Source organism: Vicugna pacos, chromosome 12 (assembly GCF_048564905.1).
Source record: "Vicugna pacos chromosome 12, VicPac4, whole genome shotgun sequence".
Taxonomy (NCBI): domain Eukaryota; kingdom Metazoa; phylum Chordata; class Mammalia; order Artiodactyla; family Camelidae; genus Vicugna; species Vicugna pacos.
In genome coordinates this window covers 10,700,225-10,719,977 of record NC_132998.1, presented here as the reverse complement: position 1 = coordinate 10,719,977, position 19,753 = coordinate 10,700,225, and the positions used below count along the sequence as shown (strand labels likewise).

The following is a 19,753-nucleotide window of genomic DNA, read 5'->3' as shown; positions in this document are numbered from 1 at the left end:
CTTCTCAAGACTTTTCTGGGCATGAGTCTTGCCTGGACCTAGGCACAATTTTCTAAATTTCTCATGCACACAGCTGCTTTTGAATGTCCTCATTCCCCAAAGATTCTCACTCCAGCTTAGTCTCTACAACGTAAGTAGTCAGAGGTCTAATGTATATCTTCTCCCGTAATCTCTTGCCCCAGGACTCTGTGGGTTTGTAGTCTGCCTTATAGTTTTTACGAGCTGTCCCTGCTGCTTCTCCTGCCTGCATTTGGATTTATATGAAACAAAGGTATGAACCTTGCATCATTTCTTCAGGAATCTCCCAAATGTGTTTGAAGAGACTTTCACAGTAATTTGCAAATAGTCTGCATCTGCTCTTTTTGGTTCAAGGTGTATGTGCTGGTGCGGGTGGAGCGTGGGAGAGGGGAGCAAAGGGATTGGGACCGGAAACTGGAGGCTGGAAAGGAAGTTGGGAAAGAGTTCAGGAACAAGGCTGCTGCCTGCTCAAGACCACAGCTGCACTACGTAGAGGGGAGGGCAAGTACTAGGAAAATTGTCACAAAGCTTTGCAGTAATTTTGAAGATGGATTTTCTTGATTGGACATTTGCTTGGTTGTTGTAAACTTTTGACTGTTTTCCAGAGCTCCTACAAAGTTTGTTCCAATAGCTTCTGGTAATTTTTTCAAAGTTTCTTGGGCAGAAGAAGAGCTTGGAGATTTCTAGTCTGCCATTTTGCTATCTGCACTCACACCGTAAGATTTGAATTAGATTAAACCATATATTTTGCAACCTGCTTTTTTGTTCATTGCTATATTCTATATATTTTTCCTGGTCAGTTACTTTCTTTTCATTATTTTTCATGGATATGTAATAATATGATTATTAAGTGGACTTAGATTTCAGAACCCACTAATCACATACCTGCCTTTAGGGAAGTTCTGGGCAGAGAGTGAGGAGGTGCAAACTGAGAGGCTGCCCACTCTGCTGGGGGACTCTTAAGAAGTGAGCGCAGCAGGATACTGATACAACAGGATCCAGATGCTCCCTCTCTAAATTATTGAATCCAAGAAATTTTCTCTTGTGTAAGAGCCTGGAGGCAAGGGAGGTAATGGTCACTCATGAGGAAACAGGGACTGGGGTGGCCAAAAGACAGCACAAGAGAATGATGAGCATGGTACCATAGCCCAAGTTCTCATTACTCATTCAGAAAACTCAAACCAGGTCTGGGCACACCAGAGAGGAGAGGAGTGTTTTCAGTTTTTCCCTCCTGAGAAGATTGTTGGGATCCACATCCACATACAGACACCTTTCTGCATTTGTTCTATTTCCTCAGGATGCATTTCTAGAAGTAGAATTGCCTTTCAGAAGTATGCACACTTGAATTTTTCTAAGTACACCTTGTCAGGCAAGTTTCTTGATCGTAAAGTCCATTCTAAATAAAATCAAATACTTTACTCTTTGGTTAAATGTTCTTTTGCTCTGATTGGCCAGACACATGATTCCCCAAATGGGCATTTAGGATTGATCCCTGGGTTGTGTGAAATGGTCTTACACGAGGGAGAAAGAGAAGTAAGCCATGACTACCTGGTACCGGCAATCAAAAACAGAATATATAGCGATAGTGGACCATATTCCTCCCATTCCACTTGCCAGACATTTAGATGAATTCTTATTGGGGAAGGAGATCGGAGAGTTAGGATGCCAAGCCACTGGCTTTTGTACCACTCTTAAGGATGGGGCAGAAGTATCTGGGGATTGGGAGCATCTTTAATACATGAGCTGCATTTGTCCAATGAAAAGCTCAAAAGTCACTGATGACAAATCAAGGCAATACAACCATGCATTATATTATAAATCTGCTTTATTTAGCAATTAGAATTGAGCAAAGAGATGAGGAAACATCACAGGGATACAGACCCTGCACATCAGAGAACTAGTCACTTGTGCTTTCAATGATCACTGCAAGGGAGGACCCAACCCTGCAAGATGCGGAACTCCTGGGCCAGTGGAAAGCAAGGGGGACTTGCCCTGTTCTGGAGTAGGACCCTGGCAATGACCTTCCCGATGGTGAGTTTGGGAACCTCAGGTGGAGCAGGTATTGGCAGAGAGGAGGTGAGGGCACTCAGAACTTTCAGTTCTAATTCAAGAAGGAAGAGAAGAAGGAAGCAGGAGAGAGAAAGCAACTGGAGGAGAGGGCAGCTGAGGGGGGCCCAGAGACACTGTGGGACCAAGGCTGAAGCCAGGACTTCAGTGCCTGTAGCTCTTCCTGCTGGAGGAGGTGGTGGTGTATTTGATGGTGGAGCTGCTGCCCCCAGCAGAGCTGAGGCCACTTCCCAAGGCTCTGCCACTGCCAGAACTGAAGCCACCTCCAAGGCTGTGACCGCCGCTGCTGTAGGAGTAGCTACTGCCTCCGCCCAGGCTTAAGCCACCGCTGCCACCGCTGGCACCACCATAGCCGCTGGAGACGGTGGACTGCACCACGGCTGTGGAGGGAGGGGGACAAGGTCACGATGAGACATGGTGACTCGTTCTGCCAGACTGAGTCCAGTCAGAAGAGCACAAGGGCAAGGGAGGGAGGCAAGCAAAGGTACTTACAGATGTTGACTGGTACAACGCCTTCCCCACTCAGCCTAGGAGAGAGGAGACACGGCCACCATGAGACCTCAGACAGCCACAGATGGACCAGGGTGGGAAGCCTTCCCGTGAGGAGAGTCCATGGGGAAAGTGCCTTTCAAGTGGTTTTCTGAGGGGAGCATTCTGGCCACAACTAGAGCCCGTTAAACGTGAGCTCATTGGCTGGACATCTTGGAGCTGGACCCAGATGCTGGGGGAGGTTGTGAGGTACCCACCTGCACTCCTCGCCTTCCAGCAGCTTCCTGTAGGTGGCGATCTCCACGTCCAGGGCCAGCTTGACATTCATCAGCTCCTGGTACTCCTTCAGCAGCCGGGCCATGTCCTGCTTGGCCTTCTGCAGGGCGTCCTCCAGGTCAGCCAACTTGTTCTTGGCGTCCTTGAGGGCCAGCTCCCCACGCTGCTCAGCGTCAGCGATGGCGGACTGCAGGTTGGCGCACTGCAAGGGGAAGATGGGCAGATGAACTTGCAACCTGGTCCCCAGGGGAGACTAACTGTGGTTCTCCTTTCCCAGTGAGGAAGAGTTCTAGAGCCCAGATTTCATGGGAAAGGCGCTCTGACAATTTTGTCCAGAATTTTTCCATTCTGCAAATCTTATCTAGTCTAGGAGCCACTTGGAAAACCTACACAACTTTCTGTGAACCACCCTGAGTGAGGACTAGGCTGGTGGCAGATCAGGGGACATGGATGACACGGGCTTGTTTTCAATGTTGACAGTTTGGATAAGTTCACGTGGATGCACTCTGACTTGCAGAAAATAATAAGCATTCTCAGTGAAGTGATGATTTCACATCACACTGTGGACATCTTGCCTTCCTTCTATATCGTATATTTGAACTACACTCATCTTTGTCCTGTTCTTGCTGGATTTTGATCCATCTCTCTGATCTGTAGGAACTCACTAAAGGTAAGAATTGCATGTCCTGCCCTCCCTGCTGTTCCCTTAGCATCCAGGAACTTCCCAAATAATGGTTGATGACTGCCTTGTCGCCTGGAAAGGGAAGACGTGTTTCTCCTCCATGGTCCCCACCATACCTGCTTCTTGACGTGGTCGATCTCAGATCTCAGCCTCTGGACCATGCGGTTGATCTCAGAGATCTCCTGCCTGGTGTTGCGCAGGTCGTCCCCGTGTCTGCCTGCCGTCACCTGCAGCTCCTCATACTATAAACCAGAGGGACAGAAGGGGGTGTACGTTGGCTTCATGTGACAATGACGACTGTCACACTCATCAAGCATTTAACAAACTGAAACTAATGGTTTCTCCACAAGGTATTTTCCCATTATTGAAGGTACAAGGTCATTGATACTATACACCCATCACAGATCACCCTGGTTGGGACCACTGACTGCCTGGTTCCCTTTAGGACCAGCAATGTTCTGCACGGTTTCTGAGAGCAAGCATCAAGGTGAAGCTGAAGCAAAGAGCACGAGGTCCTTATGTGCAGTAGCTTTCGTCCTGCATCAGGTTCTTTGACTTACTAGACTTGGACATAAATACTGTAAAGGGCTACTCTGTTAATGCAGGGGACACATTCTGTGAAAGGACTCCAGCTTCCTAGAAATAGATTTCCCCAGTGATGTCTGTAGCTTTGCTGGTGTTCAGGGAAAACGCACGAGGGATTCTTCATTTGCCGCCCCCACACTGCTCACCTTCGACTGGTACCAGGACTCAGCCTCAGCCCGGCTTCTTTGAGCAATCTCCTCGTATTGGGCCTTGACTTCGCTGATGATGCTGTCCAGGTCCAGGCTGCGGTTGTTGTCCATGGAGAGGACCACAGAAGTGTCTGAGATGTGGGTTTGCATCTGAGCCAGTTCCTGCAGAACATGAGGTCGTCAGACCATCTTTTCCTGTGATGTTTACAGACGTACCCAAGCCCAAGATTTCCACCCTTTGCACAATCTTATACCAGTGAATAACATAGGGTGAAGAAGATGCTTACTGCTTCATAAAAGGCTCTTAGGAAGTTGATCTCATCTGTGAGGTTATCTGCCTTGGCTTGTAGTTCAACCTTATTCATGTAGGCAGCATCCACATCCTGGAGAATAAGCCAATAGACTACAGTCAGATGAACCCTCCTTCCCAGTCTGCACCACCTTATAGTCTCCCTACTTATTCTTTTCTCAGATATGGGCAGGAACCCAGGGTCTTCTTCTGCAAAGAAACATGAACCCCCTGATCTCACCTTTTTCAGAGTCACAAATTCATTCTCTGCTGCTGTGCGCTTGTTGATTTCATCTTCATACCTGGAATTAGAAAGGATAAAACATAATCAGCCAGTTGGGAAAGGGATACACACAAAGCAGCCTGGGATCCCAACTTTTCATAATGAGATATCCAAATGGAGCGTTCCTGCCAGTGTACCTAAAAGATGTATTTCGTGGTCTCTAAATTGTTTACTTCTTTTCTCTCCTCATCAGCCCACAAGACCCTTTTGTCCTGGGGGGTTTGTGTTTAGGCAATAACTGTGATTTCATTTCCGTGGTCATGGTTTACTAGCAATCATGCCCTCATCTGGACCTGCTCTTCCAATGGACTTGAAGTGTGGGCTTCAGGAAATGGAGCCCATTTCTCTCTTTCAACTCACTTGTTCTTGAAGTCCTCCACCTGGTCCTGCATGCTCCTCAGCTCCGAGTCCAGGCGGCTTCTCTCCCCCAGGATGCTGTCCAGCTGCCTCCTGAGGTTGTTGATGTACTGCTCGAACAAAGGCTCCAGGTTCTGCCTCACGGTCTTGGTGCCCTGTTCCTGCAGCAGGGTCCACTTGGTGTCCAGGACCTTGTTCTGCTGCTCCAGGAACCGCACCTGGAGGAAGCCAAGGTGGTTATTTTCCAGATGAAGAAGGGAGACAGAGATGTGAGTTGACAGGTCCCCAAGCAGACGTGGGTGGTCCCCATGGTATTGGGTGACTCCAGTGCATGTACAGAGGCTCAGGGTGATGGTTCTTCTCCCCCAAACCCTTTTCCTTTACAGCACACAGATCTCACCAACCAAATTCCCCATGGAACTCTGAGCTATTCCCTCCCACTAAATGATGGAACTTGTCAGTGAGTAACTTTCAACATTTGTTCTCTCTTCCTATTGATAAGCAAAATGTAAATGTTTTTAAAATAGTGTTTTCTGGTATGTACAAGGAGTATTTTTTTCCAGAGGATATCTCAGTTAAATTGATGTCAAATGTTTAGAATCTTATTATTCACTTTTAATCCTATTAATGATTGGATTTAATCGAACTTCCCATTTAGTGCATACGTCTCCTCTAATCAAACTCCCTTCATGGTCATGATCTGGTCCTAAAAGTTGAATATTTCTATGGACTTATGTTCTTGTTTCTGAGTCTTAATTCCTAATCCAGCTACAATTTCCTTTTCTGTTGTATTTTCTACCCTCACCTCACTCCCTGGGGTTCTAAAACATTTTCCATTGTAATTCCCTTTTTAATTTCTTAAACCCCACAGAAGTTCATGCTAACCCATTCAATTCTCATTCCCTTTTCATTGGGTCAAAGTTATCAACAGTTGAGAATTCTTTCTGGCAGGAATGAGAGACATGGGAGGGATCAGTAGTTCTAAACGATTTCAGTCACCTTCTGCCTGTGGTCCACATGGAGACAGCCCTGCATCCCACTGGGGAGCTAGCCTGAGTCCCCTCCTCCCTCTCTCCCGCATCTCCCCCCAGTAGAGCATTTCTTGGTTCCTTAGTTTGGGGAGTCTGAAATCCCGGTGGAGGGCAGGTGCTCCCGGCTCACCTTGTCGATGAAGGAGGCGAACTTGTTGTTGAGGGTCTTGATCTGCTCCCGCTCCTCAGTTCTCACTCTCTGGATGGTGGGGTCGATTTCCAGGTTCAGAGGAGTGAGGAGACTCTGGTTGACGGTGACCTCTTGGATGCCTCCAGGGGGGCACACAGGGAAGCCAGCACCCCCATAGCCACCAGCAAAGCCAGCTCCACCACCGAGCCCAGCTGCACCACCAAAACCGTATCCACTCCCAATTCCACCTCCAAAGCCAAAGCCACCTCCGTATCTGCTGCCGTATCCGCCACTGATGGAGATCCTCTTGGTGCCCCCCAGGTTATAGAGGCTGCGGCTGCCAAAGCCAGCTCCTCCACACACTCCAGCCAGGCCACCACCGCCCCTGGAGCGGGACACCGACACGCTGCTGAAGCCAGAGCGGCAGACCCCAGGGACTCGGGCTGAGCCGGCACTGAAGCCCCGGCGGCTGGTGCTTTGGCTCCTCACAGTGGATCTGCAAGACATGGTTCTGAAGACGAGAAGGCGGAGGAAGATGCGAGAGGCTGGAGGGTAGAGCTGAGAGGAGCAGATGTGTGCAGGGAGCTTCCAGGTAACTGCTTATATACAGAGAAAAGGGGCTGGGCTCAGTCCTGGAAGGTGAGCTTGCAGGTTGGGAAGGGCTGGGCTTTACAAACAGTGAGATCACATCTGGATTATTAGAAAAGTTATGAAATATGAAGATTGCATTTTTGGCTCCATTAGTCAGGGAAAATTTCTCTTGCCTTCCAGCTTTTACTAATCTCAGTACAATGAGACTATTCTCAATTCATGAGAGAGTAATTAGTCATCGTCTCAGACAAAGGTCCCACAGGTTACACTGGTGTGTGGAGCTGCTCTGAGACTCTCCTCTCCACCTGGTGTTTCTTCCAGCTGCGATACTGGAGTTGAAAATAATCCATTTCATGTGTCTCAGCCCAAGATTATTAATCTTCTTCATAGATAACGAAATTGAAATATGACTTTTTCTTTCATTTAAATTTCACACAGGTAGATGAGGACAGCAACATAATGGGCCTCTGTGTACCTATCACTGAGCTTTATAAACATCACCTTCTCATGGTCAGCCTTATTTCTTCTATACTCCCACCCATTTCCCTGTTGACCCTAAGATATTTGAAGGCAAATCCCAGAGATCATATTATTTCATTGGTATATAGTTTTATATTGGTGTCTAAATGACAGACTTAAAAACTTAACCAAAATACGTTTTTATGTCTGAAATTTTTATGTGCTCATTTGCATCAGGAAGTGTCTGTTAAATCTGCAAATAAAGCTGTTTGTGTGTTTTTGTATCTTATATTTTGGTCACACACATTAGATCCAAGTAAGCGCCCATATGTATGGTACTTGGGTAATTCGTCTTTTAAATACTATGTCTTTAAATCATTTAAATCCTTCAATCCATCATCACTTTTTTCTTTGGTTTTTATTTGTGAAAAAAAGCCAGGTTATTTGTCCCACGAAGTTGTCAACTTGGAGTTTTCTAATTCCATAGTAACTGATGCTTGTTTGTGTGTGTGTGTGTGTATGAGAGAGAGTGAGAGAGAGATGGGGGCGGATATATGTAGACAGCCAGTCCACATTGTTGAAACATATATATTTTATGCATATACATATTTATAAAACAGAAACATGTATTCTCTTTTGCAATTATACCTGTGGTAGATTTACACTGTCTCCCAACATCTGTGTTTTCTCTTCATATTGTGTAACACTCTATGATCGCGGTTTCATAACTGCTGTTTTCTCCACTTTTGCCTGTGTCCCTGGTTGTGATCAGCAATATATCCCCCTCAATGTTACTTTCAGGTGTACAACAAAATGATTCGGTTATACATATACATACATATATTTTTTTTCTTTTCAGATTCTTTTCCATTATATGTTATTACAAGAAACTGAATGTAGTTCCCTGTGCTCTACAGTAGGTCCTTGTTGTTTATCTATTTTATGTATAGTAATGTGTATCTGTTAATCCCAAACCACTAATTTATCCCTCCCTGCCCTTTCCCCTTTAGTAACCATAGTTTGTTTTCTATGTCTGTGAGTCTGTTTTGATTTGTAAATAGAATTGTATCCTTTTTTTTTTTCAGATTCCATATATCAGTGACATTATATGATATTTGTCTTTCTCTGTTTGACTTACTTCACTTAATATGATCGTCTCTGGGTCCATCCATGTTGCTGAAAATGGCATTATTTCATTCCCTTTTTTTAATGGCTCCTTGCATTTTTTAAATTTAAAGTATCCATTGTGGGTCCTGGAATGGTTCCTTTCTAACAAGGGCTTGCCTTTGAGGGAGGTGAGCTCTTCCTGGACCGCCTTGGGCAGACAGAATTCTAGGAGGAGGGGCCAGGCCACATCAGGCTGACAGAACTTATTATGACACAGGGTGTGTGAATACGTCTTTTAATTTTAATTTGACCAAGCCAAGGACGATCACGGCAATGTGGCTCACAATTCAGTCTCAGCTGTTTTTGCTTCACCAAAAATTTGCTGCCAATAGGCCTTGCCTCGGATTCCTTACTCAACTCTGTCTCCACTGAGTTTGCTGTGAAATTTCACAGCAAATAGGGAAAATTTTTTCCTGCCTGCAACCCACACACCCACTTTTGGCTGTTGCAAACCAGATTTGCACCTGAGGACATGCCCTTTACATTGACATAGTAGGAGGTTCCTGAGTAGCAGTGCCTGGCAGTAGGAGAACCTCAGGGTTAGCTCTGTGTGCTGTCTCTCTGTGGTTACCACGTTGTTTAGTTTTTGTTTGTTTGTTTGAGAGTGTTTTTCATGGGGGTTTTCTGAGATCTGCACTGAAGGCATCTTCTTTCTGAATTTTCTTAGCAACTGTATTTGTATTGCTCTTTCTCTCTGAGATGATTTCTTCTTCTTCTCCTCCTCCTCCTCCTTCTTCTTTTCCTTCTCCTCTTCCTCCTTCTCCTGCTTCTTTCCTCTTCCTCCCTTTCTCCTTCCCCTTCTTCCCCTTCTTCTTCTCCTCCTCCTCCTTCTTCTTCTAGTCTTTCTTTTTTTGATTGAGGGATTTTAAGATATTTTTTCCTTTTGGTGGTTGAGGGTAGAGGTTACTTTTGTTTCTTGTTCTCCTTGTTTGTTTTTAGGTAATCTCTGCGGATAAATGTCTTCCTTTCCTTCACTGGTTAAATTTCAGAGGTCTCCCATCCACCTATTAATATTTAAAATGCAAAGTATTTAAATATTAAACTAATAAATTAAATTAGAAATATTAACATTCCTCTCTCATACTTCACGGACACTATTTGATTCAATGACACGTCATTGTCCTCAGGGCCTCTCCCTTCCCTCAGTCATGTTGACAGTCACCTGGAAGTTTTCTATGAGACATCATATTTACCGTCACCAGAAATTTAATCCTAAAACGTATTTGTGCTCTCTTTAGTATAATACCCTACCTTATTGTTTAATCAAAATGTGTATCATTGAAAATCAAATGAATACAATTGAAGAATAGGATATAAACCACACCACGTACCAGTCACCCAGATTAAACAGTTATCAGCATTTGTCATTATTGTTTCATCTAATTCTCCTACTTCTTTTGTTGATATATCTTAGAAGAATCAAAGCATCAAGTCATTTCACTTGTAAATATTTTCATGCATGTCTAAGTAATAATGGTTTTTTAATCTAACTATGTAACAGTTTTCTATCATAACCGACAGTCTTTTTTTTCCCTGTGGAAAAGCATAATTTTATTCATTATTGAGCAAAATATAATCATCGGAACACATCAAAAAATCACTATACTTTTTGTATTTATGAAGTTATTCTTTGCTTCATTGCAACAGCTCTAGATTGATTCAAACCCTAGCTGCCTAACTTCTGACATGTTACATAATCTCTTTTGCCCTCAGTCAACCCATCTGTAAAATGTAACTTTCAAAATAGGATTCTTGAGAGACTAAAAAGTGAAAACATGAGTGAAGTGCTCTACAGGTGCCAAGTACACAGTAAATGAGATAGGCTGGGACTGGGACTCTTCACTGCAGTGCTTTTACCTGGACAAAAGTCTCCACAAATCAATTGCCAGTTCTGAGGTGCCAAGAACAGAAGCCAGGGTACTGTGCATGATCCTGGCATAGTGCACCACCAACGGGGTGGGCAGATCCCCTAAGCTCCACCTCCTGCCCAACCCACCATTCTGCCCCTACCCTCACCCCATTTGAGGAACCTGCTCCCACCTCTTCTGAAGCTAGTACGGGCACCTGTTTCTTGTTTTCCCTTCCTCCTGTCATAGCACGAGTCCCAGTAAAAGCTTGGTGTGAATTTCTCATCTGGCCTCTTATCAATTTTTATTGATCAAAGGGTCCGAGGACCTGGGTTGATAACATACACCCTCCATGCCTGAAGTCACACACCACAGAGCTGTCACACACCTGGTCTTTGTCTATCACACCTATGTACTCTTTGACCCTTAAGCACGGAGACTCCAAATTTGCTGTCTTCCATCCTCTATTTCAGCAGCCCCAAATCACATCATCCGTTGCATTTCTTGGTTTTTCCTAGATGCTCTCAATGAAACTAAATTTTCACATGGGGTCTTCTCCCCTAATACAGGGGGATGCTGCAGTTTCGGCAAGCCAGAAGTCACGCCGGCTCAAGCTGTTGAGGCTCACATCACCTCTTGTTCCCACCTAGGCCAGTCCACTTCCCTATCATCCTTTTTTTTTTTTCGCTGTTAAAATTTTTTAAAACTTTTTTTATTGAGTTATAGTCATTTTACAATGTTGTTTAGTTTTCATTTGTTTGTTTGAGAGTGTTTTTCATGGGAGTTTTCTGAGATCTGCACCGAAGGCATCTTCTCTCTGAATTTTCCTAATAAGTGTGGAAATTCTAATTTAATTTATTAGTTTGATATTTAAATTCCAGTGTAGAGCACAATTTTTCAGTTATACATGCACATACATATATTCATTGTCACATTTTTTTTCACTGTGAGCTACCACAAGATCTTGTATATATTTCCCTGTGCTATACAGTATAATCTTGTTTATCTATTCTACATATGCCTGTCAGTATCTACAAATTTCAAACTCCCAGTCTGTCCCTTCCCACCCCCCACCCCCTTGGCAACCAAAAATTTGTATTCTATGTCTATGAGTCTATTTCTGTTTTGTATTTATGATCTTTTTTTTTTTTAGATTCCACATATAAGCGATCTCATATGGTATTTTTCTTTCTCTTTCTGGCTTACTTCACTTAGGATGACATTCTCCAGGAACATCCATGTTGCTGCAAATGGCATTATGTTGTCAGTTTTTATGGCTGAATAGTATTCCATTGTATAAATATACCACATCTTCTTTATCCAGTCATCCATTGATGGACATTTACACTGTTTCTGTGTCTTGGCTATTGTAAATAGTGCTGCTATGAACATTAGGGTGCAGGTGTCATTTTGAAGTAGGGTTCCTTCTGGATATATGACCAAGAGTGGGATTCCTAGGTCATATAGTAAGTCTATTCCTAGTCTTTTGAGGAATCCCCATACTGTTTTCCACAGTGGCTGCACCAAACTGCATTCCCACCAGCAGTGTAGGAGGGTTCCCTTTTCTCCACAGCCTCTCCAGCATTTGTCATTTGTGGACTTTTGAATGATGGCCATTCTCACTGGTGTGAGATGATACCTCATTGTAGTTTTGATTTGCATTTCTCTGATAATTAGTGATATTGAACATTTTTTCATGTGCCTATTGATCATTTGTATTTCTTCCTTGGAGATTTGCTTGTTTAGGTCTTCCACCCATTTTTGGATTGGGTTGTTTGTTTTTTTCTTATTAAGTCATATGAGCTGCTTATATATTCTGGAGATCAAGCCTTTGTTGGTTTCATTTGCAAAAATTTTCTCCCATTCTGTAGGTTGTCTTTTTATTTTACTTATGGTTTCCTTTGCTGTGCAGAAGCCTGTAAATTTAACTTGGTCTCATTTGTTTATCCTTGCCTCCATTTCTATTGCTTGGGGTAGACTGCCCCAGAAGAACATGTTTGAGATGTATGCCAGACAATGTTTTGCTTATATTTTCCTCCAGGAGGTTTATTGTATCTTGTCTTATGGTTAAGTATTTGACCCATTTTGAGTTTTTTAAAACATTTTTTATTGACTTGTAATCATTTTACAATGTTGTGTCAAATTCCAGTGTAGAGCTTGTAAGTTTCATTAGGTCCTATTTTTATTCTTGCTTTTATTTCTATTGCTTGGGTAGACTATTCTAGGAGAACACTTTTTAGCTGTATGTCAGATAATGTTTTGCCAATATTTTCTTCTAGGAGGTTTACTGTGTCTTGTCTTATGTTCAAGTCTTTGATGCATTTTGAGTTTATTTTTGTGTATGGTGTAAGGGAGTGTTCTAGCTTCACTGATTTACATGCTGCTGTCCAGTTTTCCCAGCACCATTTGCTGAAGAGACTGTCTTTATTCCATTGTACATCCTTGCCTCCTTTGTAAAAGATGAGTTGACCAAAAGTTTGTGGGTTCATTTCTGGGCTCTCTATTCTGTTCCATTGGTCTATATGTCTGTTTTGGTACCAATACCATGCTGTCTTGATGACTGTAGCTCTATAGTATTGTTTGAAGTCTGGGAGAGTTATTCCTCCAGCCTCTTTCTTTTTCTTCAGTAATGCTTTGGCAATTCTAGGTCTTTGATGGTTCCATATAAATTTTATTATGATTTGTCCTAGTTCTGTGAAATATGTCCTGGGTAATTTGATAGGGATTGCATTAAATCTGTAGATTGCCTTGGGCAGTGTGACCATTTTAACAATATTGATTCTTCCAATCCAAGAGCATGGGATATCTTTCCATTTTTTAAAGTCTTCTTTAATTTCCTTCGTCAATGGTTTATAGTTTTCTGTGTATAATTCTTTCACCTCCTTGGATAGGTTTATTCCTAGGTATTTTATTACTTTGGGTGCTATTTTAAAGGGGATTGTTTCTTTACTTTCTTTTTCTGTTGATTCATCACTAGTGTAAAGAAATGCAACTGGTTTTTGAACGTTAATATTGTGACCTGCTACCTTGCTGAATTCTTCGATCAACTCTAGTAGTTTTTGTGTGGACCTTTTAGAGTTTTCTATATATAGTAACATGTTGTTGGCATATAGTGACACTTTTACCTCTTCTTTTCCAATTTGGGTCCCTTTGATTTCTCTCTCTTGCCTGATTGTTGTGGCTACGACTTCCAAGACTATGTTGAATAGGAGTGGTGTTTGTGGGCATCCTTGTCTTGTCCTAGATTTGAGTGGGAAGCTTTTGTGTGTTTCACCATTGAATACTATGCTGGCTGTATGTTTGTCATATATAGCTTTTATTATGTTGAGATATGTTCCCTCTCTACCCACTTTAGTGAGAGTTTTTATCATAAATGGGTGTTGAATTTTCTAAAATGCTTTTTCTGCATCGATTGAGATGATCATGTGGTTTTTGTCCTTTCTCTTGTTGATGTGATATATTACATTGATTGATTTGCGTATGTTAAACCATCCTTGTGTCCCTGGATGAACCTCACTTGGTCATGATGTATAATCTTTTTTATGTGTTGTTGGATTCTGTTTGCTAATATTTTGGTAAGGATTTTTGCATCTATGTTCATCAGTGATATTGGTCTGTAATTCTCTTTCTTGATGGTGTCTTTGCCTGGTTTTGGTATCTGGGTGATGGTGGCTTCATAGAATGAGTTTGGGAATATTCCTTCCTTTTCAATCTTCTGGAAGAGTTTGAGAAGGACTGGTATGAGTTCTTCTTTGTATGTTTGGTAGAATTCCCCTGTGAATCTGTCCAGTCTTGGACTTTTATTTGTAGGGATGTTTTTTATTACTAATTCAATTTCATTTCTAGTGATCAGTTTGTTCAAGTGGTCAGTTCTTCTTGATTCAGTCTTGGTGGACTGTATGTTTCCAGAAACTTGTCCATTTCCTCTAGGTTATCCATTTTGGTTCCATATAGTTTTTCATAATATTCTGTATTTCTATGTTATTTGTTGTAATTTCTCCATTTTCCTTTCTTATTTTGCTTGTTTGTGCTCTCTCTTTTTTGTTCTTTGTGAGTTTGGCCAGAGGTTTGTCAATTTGATTTACTCTTTCAAAAAACCAGCTTTTGGTTTGATTGACTTTTTCTATTTTTTTTTTAATCTCTATTTTGTTTATTGCCTCCTTGATCTTTATTATTTCCTTTCTTCTGCTGACTTTTGGGGTTTTTTGCTCTTCTTTTTCTAATTCTTTTAGCTGGTGGACTAGACTGTTTATTTGAGATTATTCTTCTTTTTTGAGGAAGGCCTGTATCGCCATAAGCTTCCCTCTTAGCACTGCCTTTGCTGTGTCCCATAGATTTTGTGTGGCTGTGTTTTCATTTTCATTTGTCTCAAAGTATTTTTTAATTTCATCTTTGATTTCATCATTGACCCACCATTGGTTTTTTAATAGCATGTTGTTTAATCTTCATGCTTTCCTTTTTTTCTCCTTTGTTTCTCTGTAGTTGATTTCTAGTTTCATGGCATTGTGGTCAGTAAAGATGCTTGAGATAATTCCTATCTTCTTAAAATTGTTGAGGCTTCTTATGTGCCCAAGTACATGATTAATCCTAGAAAATGTTCCACGTGCCCTTGAAAAGAATGTATATCCTATTTTGGGGGGTGTAATGCTCTGAAAACATCCACCAAATCTAATTTTTCTTTCGTATCATTTAATTTCTCTGTTGCCTTATTTATTTTCTGTCTGGAAGATCTGTCTAGTGATGTTAATGCAGTGTTAAAATCTTCGACAATGATTGTATTTCCATCAATTTCCCCCTTTATCTCTGTTAGTAATTGTTATATGTATTTAGGTGCTGCTGTATTGGGTGCATATATATTAATGAGTGTAATATTCTCATCTTGGGTTACTCCTTTAATCATTATAAAATGTCCTTCTTTATGGCCTTTGTTTTAAAGTCTATTTTGTCTGAAATCAGTCCTGCTACACCTGCTTTTTTGGCTTTTCCATTTGCATGGAATATCCTTTTCCATCCTTTCACTTTCAATCTATATGTGTCCTTCTCCCTAAAGTGGGTCTCTTGTATGCAGCATATTGAAGGTTCTTGCTTTATTATCCAGTCTGCCACTCTATGTCTTTTGATTGGAGCATTTAGTCCATTAACATTTACAGTAATTAATGATAGATGTGTGTTTATTGCCATTTTGAACTTATTTTTGTAGTTGATTTGGTATTTTCTCTTTGTTCCTTTCTTCTCCCTTTTGTGGTTTGGTAATTTTCCTTTGTATTATCATGGATTTTATTTAGTTTTTGTGACTCACTTGTATGTTTTTGGCTTGTGGTTACTCTTTTTCTAAGTCTATTAACCCATTACTATAACTGTTTGTATTAAACAGATAGCAATATAAGCTCAAACCCATCCTACCGAGAATAAAAAATTTAAAAAAGAAAAAAAATACTATGTATTTTCTTGCTTCCCTCTCCTACTCTTAATGATTTCGATGTCTTCTTTTACAAAATTGTGTTTATTCTATTTGTAAATCATGATAGTTATCACCTTTCTAGTTATGAGTTTCTCATTTTCGTAGCATTCTACTTCTTTTCTATTTAGAGTAGACCTGTCAGTATCTCTTTTAGCATGGGTTTAGTGTTCCTAAACTCTTCTAGTTTTTGCTTGTCTCTAAAATTCTTTATCCAACAGTCATTTCTTAATGAAATCTATTAATACCCACTTATGGTCACATTTCTCTGATTATCTCAAAGTTGTCTTTTCATGCTGGTTTGCTTGAAGCAACACTCTACGTATGTTCACATATTGCATTTGACCATTGTGTTTCTTAAGGTTCTTCCATTCTGTAACAAACTCTTTCTGTTTTGGTTATATACATTGATTTGGGGAGAAATTGCTTTTTTGATAGAATGTCTACATTCTGGATTTGGCTCATTATTTCCTCTTGGTGCCAGATAACTTCTTCTATACACAATTTTCCTATGTATTGTAAGTTGTTATTGAAGTTGATAACATTTAGTTCCATTGTTTCCCGCAAGATTATGTACTAGCTGGTGCTGTGGACTCCCTATGGCCTCATATCATGAGGTATATAATACTAGTTGTCCAATTTTAGTGATTTAAGACTGATGCGGGTATATCTGTAGTTTCTGCCTTATCCCTCCATTAAAAAGTGCACAGGAGAATTGTCATCTAATATTTTAATATTCATTGATCAATTCCCAGATTTTCTGTTTCATTAGGGGTTTCAAAATGGTGATATTAATTGAACATCCTGCTTCTGCATTTACCAACTGGAGTCATCTGTAAAGAAGGACTCTTCATTGTATATGTTTTAAGTAACCTAATGTATATTTCATTCATACAGGAAAGGCAGAGTAAGTGCTTGATTCTTTCCCTTTATTTTGCAGTTTTCACAATAGTGGGTTGGTACTCCAGCAAGTTTTTTGCTTGGTTATTTTGCTTTTGTATAATTAAAAATCCAAATTTTAAAAAATATATTTGATATGTTTCAGTCCATTGCAGTCATTAATCCTTTGGGTGCTAAAATTGTCCCATTTTGGGGCAATGGGAGCTCTTCAGATTGACTTCTCTCCCTTTTGACAGGACCCCATTTGGCTTTGAAACTTCCTTGTATTTCAGGATGAGATGTCTCAAGGTTACCTTGTACTTATCTTGCAGCAGACATGGAATCAGTCATTTCTCTGAATGGCTCTGTTTCCTTTTATTGGGAAATGATATTCATAAGGCAGAATTTGCATGCCAGGGCATCATTGATACTGGGTTGTTCTTGCTTTGAAAACTTTTCAATGGACAGAGTAAGGGAAAAATATAAAAATATGTTTTAAAAATCCTCCAAATCAGGTTATACTGATATTTCCATTTTAAATAGAAGAATACAGGATGGTTGTAATTTTACTTACTCTGAAAAGCTTGGCTCCAAATGGCATAAAATATTACGTATTTGCTTTATCTTACAGTATACCTATGACAGCATCAAAATAACAATACTTATTCCTGTTAAAATAGGTCTCCTAAATGCAGTTTCTGATTTCTTTGTGGCTACTTCCTCTCAGTACTGTGAAGAAAATCAAATAGGCAAGGGAGATGGAGAGTTAGAAAAAGGAGATGAAGGAAAACTTTCATGAGAATTCAGATAAACTCCAGGCTGGCAGCTTCCAAAAGAGCAGGAAAGAAAATTCTTTTGTTATTACAACCGATGGAGAAGTGAGGGAGTACATATACAGATGACAGTGGCCTTAAAGAAGGCGCTGCTACAGTTGCACGAGGAGATTGGGGGCGGTAGAGTGTTAGAGGAAATGGCGCATCTGAGTGGACACATACTTCCAAGACCCAAAGAGGGTGGTTTTCCTGCCCTGCTCACTTTCTAGTACCAAAGGAAAAGCCCTGGAGTCCAGGAAGTGAAGCATTGAGGAGAAAGGACTGCCCAGCAAAAGTCATGGACCAAGGGATCCAGCTGCTGTCAGAGACGGACGCCTCAACTCCTTTCTCCTCCCATACTGGAATCTACTCTCAGCTTTTCTTACAATGAATAGTAGGCTCTCTAGGGAGACTGTAGTGATGCCTGCTGGGGCATGGAGCAGGGCAGAGATGAGGAGCCTTCTCTCAGCACCTACTGAAGCATTCTCTCCCCTGACTGTGCTGCATCCCTGCCCCCACCACGAGCTGTGATTCCATGCATTGGGTTGTGCTGGGGAGTCTAGCCAATGCAGCCAGAATTCATGTTGTATGGCTCACAAGTGATCATCCTGCATCACAGTGGATTCAGATAAGGTGAACTATGGATATGACCTCTACCTGGCAAAAAGTTCTTCTATTTGAGGGTGTTATTAAAAAGATGTATTCCCTATATTTTCCAGATACATGGACTCCATACTGGAGAAGGCGATTATCCAGCCTCCTTAGGAGTCAAATTCAGTATCTACTGACCATTGGTACTGCTGAGTCCTTCCTTGCCTCAAAAACAAGTCAATGCTGTTGCAAAAGAAATCTATTTCTTTCTTTTTTATTTTTAATTTTTAACACATTTATTGTGGTATGGTTCCTGTACAGTAAACACCACATATTTCAGATGTACACTTTGATAAATTTTGATAGATGTATGCACCAATGAACCCACTACCACAATCCAGATAGCTAACAAAAATCTATTTCTTCTTATTCAGTCCTCAGTGGGTAAAGGAATGCAATCCAAATGTTTTATTCTCATGGGCCTTAAATCTAGAGATAGAACCTTTTTTTCCCTCAGTATCAAAGAGTGTAACCACATTTCGTCTATGTCCTACAATTCTGACATCATCAGGGGACATCCTTTCTCTTTTGAAATAACATTTTAATGATGAAAGTAATGCATATTCAACATCAATAATTGTAGGAAGTACACACTAAAAAGAAATGCAGTTTACTTGAGTTAACACCAACTTGAGGTAACCAATGTTACTATTGTAGCATTGGTCCCTCAATTACTTCTCTGTCTCTGTCTCTCCGATTGTCTGTCTCTGTTTCTTTGTCACTCTGTCTCTTTCTCTCTCGGCTGCACTTGTTTTATAATTTTGTGTACAAAATTAGTTTAGTTAAAAATACAGATGTTACTTTGAGCTCCACTCCTTAAGTGTTTTTGTAATAAACTTTTTATTTTAGAATAGCTTCAGATTTACAAAAAGCTGTGAATACAATACAGAGAGGTCCTGTATACCTTACACACCTATTTTCCCCTATTATTAATACCTCACATTAGTTACATTTGTCACAATTAAAGAACCAGTATAAACATATTATTATTAAACTATTTCATACTTCATTTAGATTTCCTTACCTTTTACCCAGTATTCTTTTTTTCTGTCCCAGAATCTCATCCACAGTACCACTTTACATTCAGTCGTTATGTCTCCTTGGCTCCTCTTGGCTAACACAGTTTGTCAGATTTTCCTTGTTTTGATGACCTTGAGATTTCAAGGAGCTCTGCTCAAGGGTATTTTCTAGAAGGCCACAGCTGGACTTTGTCTAGTGTTTTCTCATGATTACTTTGGGGTTATGGCGTTTGGGAGGAAGATCACTAAGAGGAAGTGCTGTTCTCACTACATCCTATCCGAGGTACCGGCTATCAACATGTCATCACTGTTGCTGTTAGCCTTGGTTACCTGGCTAAGGATGTGTTTGATAGATTTCTCTACTGTAAAGTTACTCATTTACTCACTTTTTATGCTTTACTCTTAGGAAGTCACTGTGCACAGCCCACAGTTGGGAGAGAAGTTATTCATCCTTTCTTTGATTTGGGAGCATCTCTGTCACTAAACAGAATTCTTCTTCATGAGAATTTTCAAT

The 19,753-nt window shown here is 41.0% G+C and overlaps 1 protein-coding gene across 1 annotated transcript; it reads right to left on the bottom strand.

The window, feature by feature from the left end:
• Window positions 1-1,825: 1,825 nt before the first annotated feature.
• Window positions 1,826-6,942, bottom strand: LOC140685405 (keratin, type II cytoskeletal 6A-like). Its single transcript, XM_072972755.1, has 9 exons — window positions 6,357-6,942; window positions 5,199-5,413; window positions 4,797-4,857; window positions 4,554-4,649; window positions 4,264-4,428; window positions 3,649-3,774; window positions 2,832-3,052; window positions 2,578-2,612; window positions 1,826-2,465 (listed from the first exon to the last, which is right to left on the bottom strand). Exons 1-9 carry the CDS (start codon window positions 6,861-6,863, stop codon window positions 2,230-2,232), a joined length of 1,662 nt encoding a protein of 553 aa, XP_072828856.1. The 5' UTR covers window positions 6,864-6,942; the 3' UTR covers window positions 1,826-2,229.
• Between the last annotated feature and the right edge of the window lie 12,811 nt (window positions 6,943-19,753).

Bases quoted from the DNA above. Each gene is read 5' to 3' on its own strand.
- LOC140685405 (XM_072972755.1), bottom strand. From the start codon at position 6,863: ATGTCTTGCAGATCCACTGTGAGGAGCCAAAGCACCAGCCGCCGGGGC. The intron at 2,613-2,831 runs GTGGGTACCTCA...CCTCTCTCCTAG, and splicing joins CTGGAAGGCGAGGAGTGCAG to GCTGAGTGGGGAAGGCGTTG. The intron at 2,466-2,577 runs GTAAGTACCTTT...CTCCCTCCACAG, and splicing joins CGTTGTACCAGTCAACATCT to CCGTGGTGCAGTCCACCGTC.